Genomic DNA, 14,194 nt, shown 5'->3' with positions numbered 1-14,194 from the left:
CCCAATTTTTTCCCCGGGCCCGTCGCCAGTGAGATATTGCGGCTCGTTATAAAGCAGTCTGAAAAGCGGTCGAGGGGGAGGGTGATAGCGATGCGAAATTAGACACCACTCCGTGCGTTTCGCACATCGTTGCCATTGTCCGATAGGAGTCGCCCCTATATTCAGGGTTGCCACAGTCTGACCGTGCGAAGCTTCGAACTCTATCGAATTTCCTCCCATGGAATAGTTATTGCACGAGAGAAATTATGAATAATCAACCTTGAGATTTTCAGACACTCCAGATCAAATGGACCGCGTTCAGCAGAAAGGAACCAAGCCACATCAGCTATTGCCTGGGCAATTTCATTTTTTACAGGGGATCCTTTGTGTGGATTCTTTTGAAGATTTTAAAAAAATTGGCTTCGTGCTATGCAGAGAATTCACTGAAATTTGCACAAATATCTGCACAATCGTTTTCATGTAAAAAATAAAGTCTCCCTGAAAATTCGTATTCGTATTTTGTCTTTTCAGCTCGCTACGCTCGCTTGCGCCGCTAGCCAGGGGCTTCGCCCCCTGGTCCCCTCGACACTCAATACAAGGGTGAATTTTGGCTTGCTTGGCGAGAAAATTTGCTATCAGTAATATATAGAGGAAAACCGAGGGATGCTGTCACATTTTAAGTTGAGAGCTTTCACTTAAGGTGATTCGATGGACGCCATATTTTGTGTCAGAACGACGTGCGATATATCGCATCGATTGGCTCTACTTTTTCCGGTTCTAATCATTTTTCTCAAATTTTGAGATCGCAATTCTGTTGTCGGGAGACTAAAGCACTCACTTACCCATTTTTACAAAGAAATTCAACGTAATAAAGGCGTGGTTTTTTTAGAGGAAAAATATCGCATTCGAGTGCAGTTTCGATATCAGTATCGAATGCGATATTTTTCCTCTAAAAAAACCACGCCTTTATTACGTTGAATTTTTTTGTAAAAATTGGTAAGTGAGTGCTTTAGTCTCCCGACAACAGAATTGCGATCGCAAAATTTGAGAAAAATGACGAGTAGCTGAAAAAATAGAACCAATCGATGCGATATATCGCACGTTGTTCTGACACAAAATATGGCGTCCATCGAATCACCTTAAAACAAATCCGAGGTAAATCGCTCCAGTAGTTTCCAAGATCGAAGGCGGACAAACCGTCTTACGGTAACCCGAAAGTGTGTCAATTTAAATCGAGGTAAATTTTGTAAAAATGGGGGTGCAAATCGAAAGTCTCCACTCAATTTTTAATTTATTTTTTTGTGTTTTATGCAGCTGAAAATGAGCTGGTAACAGCTCGAAACGTTTTGCCTTTTGATGTTCTTGATGTTTTAGCCTTGATTACTCATGTTTTAATCCCGTCTTTATTTATTGCCTTAATTATATATATATTTGGCTACGTCTGACTGCTCATACGGTGTTTTTCCTCGACACGGAAGCACACTCCGGGAGTCTCGCATTTCAGCGGAAAAGCTTCTCGCTTGGACACTGAATTGGGCGTATTTCTGTCAAACGGGACTATGTGCATTAAGACGTGAGCCCTGGTATGCGTATATTCTTGAGGGTCTCAGGGCTCACGTCTTAACGCGCATAGTTCCGTTTGACAGAAATACGTCCAATTGAGTCCGAGCCGAGCGAAATGAAGAAGGAGAAACGGAGAGGACACTGGTGAGCGGACCGTGAGAGGCGCGCGTATTTCAGCTCAGTCACGTTGAAGGGAGGGAGGGGGTGAATCATTCGGGGAGTCGGAATTACGGGACTCTATTTGAGCTGACTTGATAGCCTCGACTGATGATGGCATAAGATACTTGGTCACTTTATCATTCCGACAGCGCACCAAAGTTGACAGATTTGAAGTGCCTGGCGCACCCTCAGAAAGTTTCGTGAGAGGATACGCTTCCACTTTTCTCACTGCAGGTCCGCAAATTCTTCAGCTTACTCAATCATGTGTCGATTCGATGTCCACAAATTCTTCAGCTTACTCCTCAATAATGTGTCGATTCGATTGTCCATGTACTTATCCACCGATACATTCGTCAGCTTATTTAATCATGCGATAATTAGAAGGCCCTCATGTCATAGCTAAGAGGCGTTTCTCTACGGCCGTGATAGCGAAGAGAGTTGTAACTCACAAATTTTCGAAATCGAGTTTCCTTTCAATATTTGTCTAATATCTTTCAGATGCAATCAATGAAAATCAGAGACAGCACAATTCGTCTAATTGGAATGAAAACTAGACATGTGCGAAAATGAGGGAAAATTGACTTTGTTGTAGACAAAACAATCGTAAAAAGCATTATTCCACCAGAGAGCCAATGAGAGCCGACTTGTAAGTAAAATGGCGCTCTTTGCTGCCAGTTTCTGATCTGAAAATTTGCTTGTTGTGCGACCAAAACGCAACCACACAAGCATGAACAAGACAGAAAATCACAGAGTATTGGGAAACATATAAACGTAGGAGCCATTCATGAGAAGTTAAGGACGACTTTAAGAGTCGCTGGTTTTCTACCCAGTAACTTTCAATGTTGACTGGATCTACGCTGGACATTTGGGCGATAAGCTAGTGTTGGATAGAACCGACATACCGACAAGTGTCTTCGATTGTCAGAGTTGCGCACCTACGCCTTGGAGGAGTCAGGAATGGATGTCGGGGCGTGGGGCTTTATCTCGATAACCTTTACAAGATAGACATTCCGAGTTGTCCCATTTGCTTGGAAATGTACGGGATAATAGGGGGCCAACAGGTTGATTACCAGGACAGAAGAGTGATGATAACAATTCGGTCCTCGACTTTTTCACGTGAGACAGCGTGTCCACTCAGATCCTTCAGGACACGTAGGTTTTTACAGCATACGTTTGCTCGACGACTGGAAAACATAAAGTATCTGAGCATATAAAAATTGAATACTTCGAAAGTTATCGATCTGCGAATTCGAATGGCGCAGAGTTGTTGGTTGCATAATGGACCACTGGACAAGGTACGAATTTCAGCATTCTGATACATGTTTCTTAACAAAAATTTCATGTAAAACACGATGCGCACAGCTAAAATTACCGATATCAACTCTTTACAAAGATATTCAATGATTCCTGATGCGTGAATTCAAACCACCCTCTCATTAAAACTCAATGCTCTACGTGATTCACTTCGCGCGCTAAACATTAACATAACAGTCTCTGCGATATAAAAATCTGGCAACTTCAATCTTGACGCTTTGGCTCGGCCATAGCAAATTTCTCATAGTTTGAACAACACGTGGTGGGAAATGAACGTTGCTCGATTAAGAAGCTCGCTGGAAACGTTGTAGTGCGCGATTTGACTCACTTAGAGCTTTGAGTTTCTTGTGAGCGGGCAGTTCAAATTCCTCGTAACCAATGTGAGATGAAAACGTTGATATCTTCGTTAGGAGTTGATTTCAGTGACTGTCGTTGTGCGAATCGTGTTCTACGTAAAATTTTGGTTACGAAACATGTATCAGAATTCTGAAATTCGTACCTTGTCTAGTGGTCCATTCCGTTTAGTGCTCCCGGTCCATGTCCGTCAGAAGTTCCGGGATTCGGAACTTTTTGTTCTAACTTCTACCACTCCGTGGCCTCAAAAGTTCCGGTCTTCTTGGATTTTCTCAAGAGTTCCGTGAAAAATTCAGAAAAACCTCGTGAGTTCCAAAATTTGGTATTAGTTCCGGTAAGTGGGAGCACTGTCAAAATGAGCGCTTCAACGACCGGAAAAATTCGGATGGTTTCAGCGCCACCATATTCGCACTTTTTGGTGCTTTTAGCCCTTGTAAGAAACTCGTCGCCCCTCTGACGTAAGGGCGTATCACTATTTCCACGTGAGCCTTGTTTTACATATGAATCCACGCTTTCTGGGGCTCAAGTGGAAACACAGATACGCCCTAGCACTGGAAAAAAAACACATTGGATCTAGAGTCCAGACTCTTAAAAACATAGACAAGAAAAAATACTCTTGATTCAATCGGATTTTTGCTTAAATCAATGACCAAGCCTCCTAATTTGAGCGAATTTCCTTTTGATTTAAGCTTACATCTGATTGAATCAAGAGTCCTTTTTCTTGTCAATATTTTCAAGAGTCTGGACTCTAGATCCAATGTGGTTTTTTTCCAGTGTACGTCATAGAGGGACTACGAACTACCACACACTAAAAAAAAAAAGTAGCTTGGATCAAGCATGATAATTCTTGAATTTGCCGCCAAGAATTTTTTTCATCTTGCTTTAAGCTGACTTTTTCTTGATTCAAGAAAATAATGCTTCGGTTAAGCAAAAAAGTAGCTTATAGTAACCGGCAAAATTCTTGATTTAAGAAGAAATACTTCTTGGCGGCAAATTTAAGATTCTTTTTTTTTCCGTGCACTTCCTCTTGACTTCCCGGACCCATAGTCGCCGAAGCGACGAAGGTAACGTACCTTTTAGAGTTTTCGAAAGAACCGCCGAACAAAAACGGCTACCGCCTTCTGTTCAGCGCTCGGACGTTACGTCCAAGAGCGCGGGGAATGAACCCTCCCGCCTTGAGCGTGACGCGTATTCAAAACAGAGATCCCCTTACGGGAGCACGCTGTTTCCGCTGCAGTTGATACGCTCTTGAAGCGAGCGCGAGAGTCGCTGCGCCGCCCGGAAAACCGAGTTAGAGAGACAATGCCTCGCGTAACAGTTGGAAACCTACGGCTTGCTGAATTAAATTGAAGACGCGCCCAAGAAAGTGGGTTCAATTCGTAGCGAGCAAAAATACACGCTTCGAAGACCGAGTCACCAGTTCGTTCTGCTGCCTGGGTAGGGGGCCCAGTCACACGAAAAAAAAAAAAGGATTCCAGATTTAACAATTGATTTGTTACAAAAATACGTCCGACATGTTTCAAATGTACATTTTACAATAGTGGAAAGCTAATTTCACCACGAGGGGGGTTAAATTACCATTTTTTTAATTGTAAAATCGACGATGAAACAAGTCGGACACTGTTTTTCACTACAAAATTGTTAATTCAGCAATTTCATTTTTTCCTTGCAATAGCTATTGGTATAATTAGACCACATTTTGAAATTAGGAACTAAAATTTCTGGCTCAGTTACGAAACAACGTATATTTCGTCAGTTTCCTTAAGGACATAAGTGTTATTATAGATAAGCCAGAAATGTTAGTGCTAGATTGCAAAATGCAGCCAAATTATAGACGGCGTTTTCGGGTGGGTGACGAAAATAGATCGAGCCGAATCAAAATATTCAAAAAAGTGTTTTATACTTATGAAAAAGAAGAGGAGATTCGATGAATAACCTTGCATAAATTGGCAGTAGTTGAAAAAATTTCATGGGATTAGGTCTATAATAATTTGAGGATTTTTAAGTTGCTTTTAAATCCTAACAATACATTGAACAATTGAACATAGTGGAAGAGTGCTACCTATGATGCAGTAAACCAGTCAGTGCATAAAATTATGATGCTTAGTTATTTGATTGTGTCGGTAACCACCAACACGCCATCTATAAGAATTTATGCATAACAGGACTCACGTCATAATGCACATAGTTCTGTTTGGCAGAAATTCGTCCAAATATAATCAATTCGAACTTGATAATGCTGATGCGGTTTCTTTCCCATCGTTAACTTAGGAGGTTACAAAAAGCACTAAGATCACGCAGAACAAGCACTGGAACATGCATTGCAAGGTAAAAAAAAATTGTAAGAGTTCAAATCTGCCTACTTTAAATCGATATTAGCGTCATCCCTGTCAGGATGAGCGTCAACCCAAAACGAGATTAGCGTCATCTAAAGCGGGATGAGAATCAATCCTCGCGGGTCGAGAATCAATCCTCCGCGGGTTGAGAATCAATCCTCCGCGGGTTGAGAATCAATCCTCGCGGGTTGAGAGTCAATCCTCGCGGGATGAGCATCATCCCTAGCGGGATTAGAGTCAATCCTCGGCGACGAAAGCACCATCCCGTGCGGCGTGCTGCGATGACGGAGAAAGGATGAGAAACAGTTGAAAAAGACTAGACTCAACCCTCGATTCTTCACTCGAGCAATTCTCACGCTGACGGAACCGGTTCCATGTGTTCTCCGCCCAAGTGTGAAACTCACGCCTTTTTTTCTAACAGTGTACGGAGAAAGAAATGCGTATCAGAGAGAAGTGCACCATAACCCTCAAAAAAAAAAACCCCAAAAAAATAAAGGGTAAGCAATATTGACAAGTAAACATTGAGAAACATATAATCGTTACCCGCCGCATACAATGGTGGTTCTACCAATGAAGTAAAGCGGATTCTTACGGTAATAGCGTGTTAGAATGTTAAGTCCAGAACTCCAGAGTCGAAAAAAGCTCCGGAGAGAGCGTCCGCTAAGCACAGCGTGGCGAACGCTCAAAAGTAAAATAAAATAAATACAAAAACCGGAGCTAAAGGTTGATTTTTTGGCTCCAGTGGAGTGTTTACCTAAAGCGTACCTCGTTGAGTGTGAGATTCGATTCGAATTAAATGGGAATTAAAGCTGAGAGATACCCGCGAACCTGATCAAGAGCTGACTCTTGTGTGGAAGAGAGAAATGGAGCGTCTCTCAAAGAGCCGCCATGCTCAGGGACTCAAGAGCCCGCGAACTGTAATCGCATTTTTTCACGGCAACGAACCGATCATCAAAGTAATTGCAAACGGAGGGCGACACCTTCAGCGAATTACAGTGAAATGTCGCTCGTTAAACGGCTAACACGCCTCTGTTGCCGGCTTTCGTCGGATTTTGGGTTGCGCTTTGACCCCGCCCCGGGCGCCAAACTTTAAGTCGGATATACCACTCAAGTTGATATATACCTCACCGGGAGACATGCAATAGCATTCCTACATTGTTAAAAAAATCGTACACTTCTCGGAGAAAAGGAGAAAAACTAATTTGAGGTTAGATTTTCTAAACAACAAATTTCCAGAATGGCTGGTAACTGCGTGGTTTCAAAACTAATTGACTACCTGAGTAGTATGGCTGTTGAAAAGTAAAACACCATGAGAAAAAACAAAGAAGTTTGTCTAGTTTGTCTAAAGGTTGTCGTGGAAAAAATTTAAACAAGACAAAAAATAGGTTTCATGGAGTAATTTTAAACAAAAAAAAGAGATCAATTTGAAACAGATTAAGTACTGACGATTTCTTCTATTTAATAAAGTTTTTATCATTATTATAAGTTTATTAGATGGCAATCTACAAATATGTGTTTCGTTGACATTTACTTTAAAACCACGCGACGTACGACCGAAAATGAGATTAGGATGAAAGCCGCGCGTTAAAAATTCAGGTATAAACATTGAGTACTGAACACCGATTGGTTCATCTGGAAGCGGCTTTGTTTGTTTCAACACAAGTGTGGGCCGTTACGCTCTTTGCTTCAACAGCTGTTTCCCAGACCACGCATTTGAAAGAAAGGAGTCCTCGTCCTTTCAATCAAAGTTTCAATTCGGATTCAACGTGAAAAATCCCAGAAGATCCATGAACTAACTCAATTTTTTTTGACACTTGACACTTACTTTTCTTTTTCGCCCGATGAATTTTTTCACAGTCAGCTGATCACCGGCGAGATATCCCACTGACTAGTATCGCGACGCGTCGCCGGAGATAATACGTGAATCTAACGTCAAAATTTTTTAGCTTCGGTTTTTATTTTATTTTCGTTCGTAGTTTTAAGCACCTGATGATGACTCCTACTGGAGTCGAAATGGCCATTGTGTAAGAGTGACAACCGAGGAAAAATTCATCGGGCGAAAAAGATAAGTAAGTGTCAATCACGTTAGTTCCCGATTAAGAAACAAAGGATTAGTAGTCAATTTTTTTTGTTCCAAATGCTTCGAGATGCCTCAAATGCACCTCTTTGTGAACATTTCAGAAATTGGTAGACACTTGTTTTCCAAGTTTTTCTGCAGCCACTCATAAATTCAAGAGAGAACTGTTTGACAGGTTCAGTGGCTAAATTTGAATTTTGTGTTTGACAGCTTTCAGATCTCCAGGAGGCGCTTTGCTCACCTCCAGCTATATGACAGCAAAGAGGAAGAGGAGGCACTTTACGAGCCGACACAAATTATATGAAATCTTTTTCATTTCTTGAATTACTAATATTGAAATACTAATTTAGAGGCTAGACAAACAGGGTCAGAAGAAGAACAATTAGATAAAAAGGTGCAATTCATTTTTAGTATTTTAGAGTACTTTTTAAAATACTTTCGTTTCATTGATTTACAAGAAATTGTAAGTTTTCGAATTGACTGACGACGTGGAAAAATGGCTCCTTATCTATTACTAGCTCTATGGAATGTTTAAGTAATTTTGTTGTATTGGTTCATTCCGAATCAATATTGTGATTGTAGATCCTAATTATGTTTCTCAGTTTTCAGCAGCAAGTTTTTCTTCCCCTTGTGAAGTAGGTATATCCGGGTTTCAAAAATTGGATTTTTTTTTCATTTTTGGTGAAAAATTTCGAAGTTTAGAGTTTCTTTATATTTTCCAAGTTTAGGATTTGGACCTAGGCGTTTCTACACAATTATTTCATTTTGTCCTTCATAATCATAGCAGTTTTGATTAGAGATAATAGATAAACCTATTTTTATCACCTCATGTTAATTCATTTTTATTTTAGTAGATGATCATGATGATCTTCCCCTTGTGAAGTAGGTATATCCGGGTTTTGAAAATTGGATTTTTTTTTCATTTTTGGTGAAAAATTTCGAAGTTTAGAGTTTCTTTATATTTTCCAAGTTTAGGATTTGGACCTAGGCGTTTCTACACAATTATTTCATTTTGTCCTTCATAATCATAGCAGTTTTGATTAGAGATAATAGATAAACCTATTTTTTATCACCTCATGTTAATTCATTTTTATTTTAGTAGATGATCATGATGATCCCGTTGAAGCATTAGATGAGCTACTCGCAGGAATGGAAGAAGACTTCAAGAAGTTGAGACCATTAAAGTAAGAAATGCCTTAGCCCAACTTAGGCAGTTAGTGCAAAATGTGACACTGGGAAAAAAAAGTCGCTTACAATAGATCTAGAGTCCAGACTCTTGAAAACATTGATAAGAAAAAATACTCTTGATTCAATCGGATTTTTGCTTAAATCAAAAGGAAATCCGCTCAAATTAGGAGGCTTGGTTCTTGATTTAAGCAAAAACCTGATTGAATCAAAATTATTTTTTCTTTCCGATGTTTTTAAGAGTCTGGACTCTAGATCTAAGCGGTTTTTTTTCCAGTGGAGTATTGGCAATATTGTAAAGTGATATCCTGCTGTTAGCGTAGCCAATTAGAGTAAAACTAAATTGTCTTTCAGTCAAAATCTGAATTTTTTTTGGCATAACCGAACTTCTCAAAGTGAGGCAGAAAAAAAATCCACACAGTTGTATGGGTCAAAGAGCCATTAACGGATGGAACGATTTAGCAGCCTAGCTGTTCAATACTTCACACTGCATGCGTACGATTTTGTTTGGCCTCGCAGCCAATACTGTGAAACGGAAAAGGTTTTCTTTCTTTTCTTAAGATTTCCACTGGCAGTGGATCTTTTGTTCTGCAAACAGATTTGCGAAAGCATAGAAACCTCACATTTTAATAGGGATTGAGTGACTTTTAGATTTTGTAATGATCGCTAAGGATATGATATTTTTAACTGCACATCAGAGTTTCTTACACAACGTTTTTTGAATGACAAAAATTTTATATTTTTGTTCTTTGAGTTGTTTTTGAGTTGGAAAGGCTTCAAAACTGAAGAATTTTTCAAAACTAATTCTTGAAATTAATGAAAATTACCGGCCATGAAAATACCTGTCGCAACGCATTTTCGTAGAATTGTTGATGAAGATGGGCGGCTTTCCTTCGGCTAAAATTATGGAATAACTAACACCAAATTGAGCACTCAGTTATACTTCATCAGAGTAGTGCACTCTGACAGAGAATCATGACGATATAAAAGATATCGCAAAATGGATGCCACGACGACTGACGGACAACGGACTCTCGTAAAGATGCTCGACGGAAATTCGCCCGATGTTTATTGAAACATGTTCGCCGAAAACTAGATCACTCGAGTCGTATAAGGTGCTTCGTGGATACATCACTCAACTCCAGAAATAAAATTGAAGAGCACAACATGGAAAAAGAAAAAGACGCAAGTTGCAGAAAAAACAATCCACGTCTGGACAGCTCGCAAAAATGCAGATGGGACACTCCTCACACCGTGTTAGACGGGCCTGGTCATAATTGATTATAAACTTCTTCGAATTCGGCGAAATGAAGATTTATTTGGACGGCAGCAGAGGTTTGAAAAAATCTACTAGAAAATCTCAGGAGAAAAAACTTTGAAATACACTGCTCCTAAATTGTCCATTAAGTTGCGTCTTTGCCTAAAAAACTTTACCAAAACCGCAGATTCGACATCATTCTTCATTGGTCTAGAAGAATCATTTCTATTAGAAGAATCATTACTTTAGGGTATTGAGTAATTCTCAGATGCATTGTGCAGATAGCTGTAGAATGATTGCATTATAATCTTGGTAAATTTTGATCATATGTGTAAGGTGTCAATCCGAGAAAACTAGAGCACAGGTGAAGAGGTCAAAGGACAACCGGTTTTGGCGATGGAAAATCCTTTGGCAAGAGAGCGACGAGAGTCAGCTGAAGCAAACTTAAGGCTCATTTGCATTACATCCGTATTGGGCTTGAATTAATTGAAGAGATCCACCGAATAATTTAAATAATTAAAAGTTATTAGCAGCTATTAGGGCTAAGTGCCGGATCCGCGCAGTCTCCGAGGTCCGCAGCGCGCGTTACGTTTGCTCGCGGTTGGGTGCCGCTCATGGGATTCCTCTCACTTTCGAAGTAAGTCTTATTTAACGAACAAAGTAACGTTCATCATTTAAACCTTGTTCATTTCATTGAAGATTTTCTTATCGATTGAAACAGGAGAAGCGGCCAAAATAAAATGAAATATTATTTTACAATGAGATTATGTCATGATTTCAAAATATTATTTCAGACTGTTTTCTGTCCTAACTCTCCTCCTTTGAGAAAAGATTGTATCGTCACAAAGTTGGATGCTTGGGACTTGCATTGCATGAAGAATTCAGTGAAGTCGTCTCCTTGCGCTCCTGATCAAGGCTCTGCATACCGCAACGTATGTCCGGGGGCACACGGCACACCCACTTGGTTGACTAGGGGAGACGCTATTGATGAGGACACCTACAAGGAGTACCTGGCGCAAGTTTTGCCCTCCGAACAGGAGAACCATCCGTTGCGGGGGTTGGACAATTTAAATGGTAGTTTTGAAGTTCATTCCACATTCGATCCTGGTGTTCTCTCCACGCTGCACGATAATACATAGAATATTTCTTTTACCTTCTCTCTCTCTTTTACCCGGCTGAGCACCTCGGCTGGGACCTCTCACTCTTCTCTTTTTCTTCTAAGCCTGTAATATACCTAACCTGTATCCTGTATTTTCAATGAAAAATCGTGGGATCTCAATCCGTAGTAAGATCCAAACGAATTTACCCCTATTATTTTACTCAGTTTTTCCAAGCACTTAGCTAGTTTAGTTCTGCATTATGTTTTTGCTCGAGTGTTTCATCGTTTTTCTGAACCGAACTGAAGACAATCCGTACTTCAAACTGTGTTTTCTCTTCATCAAACCCCCTAACTAGATGGGCTTCCACCCACGTATCAATGATGATTTTGTAATACCCTTTCCGTCTTCGTGTTTCTTTTTTATTTCGTAACGAAGTTCAAAAGATGGGATTTATTAAATCATCGACGGTTGTTACTCTGAGTGCTTCAATTTTTATTCTATATAACATGCACAACCATTATTCACCTTGTGTTCTTCCTCTCGTCCCTGCTGGTCCCTATTCCGGCCCACTTTCTTTCTACCGCGTATCAAAAAGATTCTTAAGGCAACTGAGATGGATTTCTGGCGAAGATTTGTCTGACTCAATAGTGGAAGGAGGGTCATTTTTGCGATTGAATTAATCGAATATTTTATGTTTCAAGATCGTGTACGTCAGTCAGTCGCAATGTAGCTGTGAGGTGTGAGGAGTTTAGTGTAGGAGGTTAAAGGAATTTCAGGTGAGTTTCTGGGATCGATAGGCAAGGATGGCGATTAGGTGTCGCAGAGCGCCCGGGCGCGCTGTAAAGCGACTTGAATGTATGTTTGTATTAATTCTTTCTTTTTCTCCCCCCCCCCCCCCAAATAAATCATGCAGGATGGAGAAAGAAATCGTTTTCCGGCCTCTTCACGAGGAAACATTGAAGGAACGTCATTCCGCACAGCCTGCGGCGGTGAGCAGGTTACCTAACCGTTAAAATTCGATATTGATCAAGGGGATGGAGAGGTCAGCAGCCTGGTTGTAGAAATTGATGTCGGAACAACACAAATCGAAAATCGATGTATTACACTGCGAAGAGAGGGCTATGATTGTATTATCTTGCAGACAAGGCTACCTGATTAAAGTTTCAATAATCAGGCTGCAGGAGCTTGCAGGAGCAATGCAATCGGATATGCTATCTTTCGGGACAGAGTCTATTAGCAATGTGCATAAAAAGTGCCGTGAAGACGGCATGCAGTCAAACTCACCATAAATGACGAGAGAATTGATGACGGCTCGAAGGGTCAGCATCTCCGAGGACTTCTAACTCGCGCTGGCCGAAATTGATGTGAAGGAGATGAAGAGAAAAACGTCCGCAGTCGATAATGGAAAACAAGCTTTCAAACACGCCAAATTATCGTTTGGAGTGTATCACATGATAAAAAGTTGAAAAACGGGAGTATTGCATACCTTTGTCACGGTTACTTTGATAAGCATTTACGAAAAAGCTATATTAAAAAAAAGATTGAAAAAAAAAAACAGACCACAAAACTTGGGACAGTGCCGAGAGAAAATTTTCACTTCCTAAAAAGACGAAACAGACAATTCTATACAAAAAGTAGCATAACTTCAACACCAAGTTTTGGAGTTGTAGATCACGAAGTTTGACAGAGACCAGAAAGTAACAGTGATGAATCTTGGCGGTTTGACTATTCAATGACGAGTGCAAGTCGGGGAACATTAGCTTCTACTCAAAAGCTTCACTTCAAAATATTGTCTTGAGAATTTCATAAATCACTGTGAAAAGTAATAAACCCAGGAGGCAGGCATTAGCGGACCGATCACTAAGACACGACCCCGTAAGCATATAAAAACAATTAGAGTTAAGAGCGAGATATTCCCGAACGTCTGATAACACCTAATTCAATTATTTAAAGATCTTCCGCAGTCTACGATGTACAGTGAACAGAATTATCCGCTAACATTAAAGGAAAGTGCTCGCGGAAAACTCAACGTGGATGATTTCCGACCGCTGAGATGGAAGTTTTTCTTCACCACGACACAGGATTTAGGGGGTCCTTTAATTTTTACAATGAAAAATATTTATTTGTTCTGATAGTCTCTTTAACGAATGATAAAGAACATTTCAAAATCGAGAGGAGACCGGATCCTGATACCCGCGACGATGACTCCGGGAAAGAGGTAGCGATCTCGTGGCGAGCACGTGGGTTTCGAGGTTCGGAGCGACGCGCAACATTCCGACAGAACCCGCGCTGGAGGAGTGCGGTCGACGAACCGCCCCCGGCCCCGACGCGTCGGGCTGGTTGTCGCCCTCCGACGCATGCGCCCGGGAGCCCCGCGGGATCAAGCACCCCCGGCTCGCGACAGTGTGTCTGGAGCCTCTATCCCGCTCCAACGGGTCACTCTTCCCCGACGCTTGCTCCAGAAAGTCCTCGCCGAAAGACGAGAGGAGGAACGCCGCACAGTGCAGTGTCCCATGGACAAAAATCAAAAACTCGACTTTGTCGGATAATAAAAATGACCGCTGGATTGAAGAAATGGATGGATGGGAAGAAATAATTCGAAGTTTCTTGACATGAAAATGTTATTGAAAGGGAGGGAGGGGGAGGGGAAATCACGGAACCTGCGCGGATGCACAATTAGCAGAGATCCAGCAGCGGGCATCATATGTTATGACGGGTGATAACTGATATTATCCTTATCAGAACGGAACAAGGTAGAATGTTTAGGTACAAGGTATGTTTGTCTATACAAAAACTATGTTGATTATTTTAAATTCTTAAATTAAGGGCCTCTCAGTCCGGTCTTCCGTTTATGATGCCAAAAATTCGA

The 14,194-nt window shown here is 40.9% G+C and overlaps 1 protein-coding gene across 1 annotated transcript in view; it reads right to left on the bottom strand.

Moving 5' to 3' along the window:
• The window catches only part of LOC140224339 (cell adhesion molecule Dscam2-like), a 293,485-nt gene extending 279,610 nt beyond the window's left edge, over window positions 1–13,875 (bottom strand). Inside the window, exon 1 of the mRNA XM_072298967.1 lies at window positions 12,610–13,875. Within this exon, the coding sequence (XP_072155068.1) occupies window positions 12,610–12,652 (43 nt within the window). The 5' untranslated portion in view covers window positions 12,653–13,875. The remainder of the gene's footprint in view (window positions 1–12,609) is intronic.
• Window positions 13,876–14,194: the final 319 nt, after the last annotated feature.

The sequence above is a fragment of the Bemisia tabaci genome, chromosome 3, assembly GCF_918797505.1.
Source record: "Bemisia tabaci chromosome 3, PGI_BMITA_v3".
Taxonomy (NCBI): Eukaryota; Metazoa; Arthropoda; class Insecta; order Hemiptera; family Aleyrodidae; genus Bemisia; species Bemisia tabaci.
This window is presented reverse-complemented; position numbering and strand designations above follow the sequence as displayed.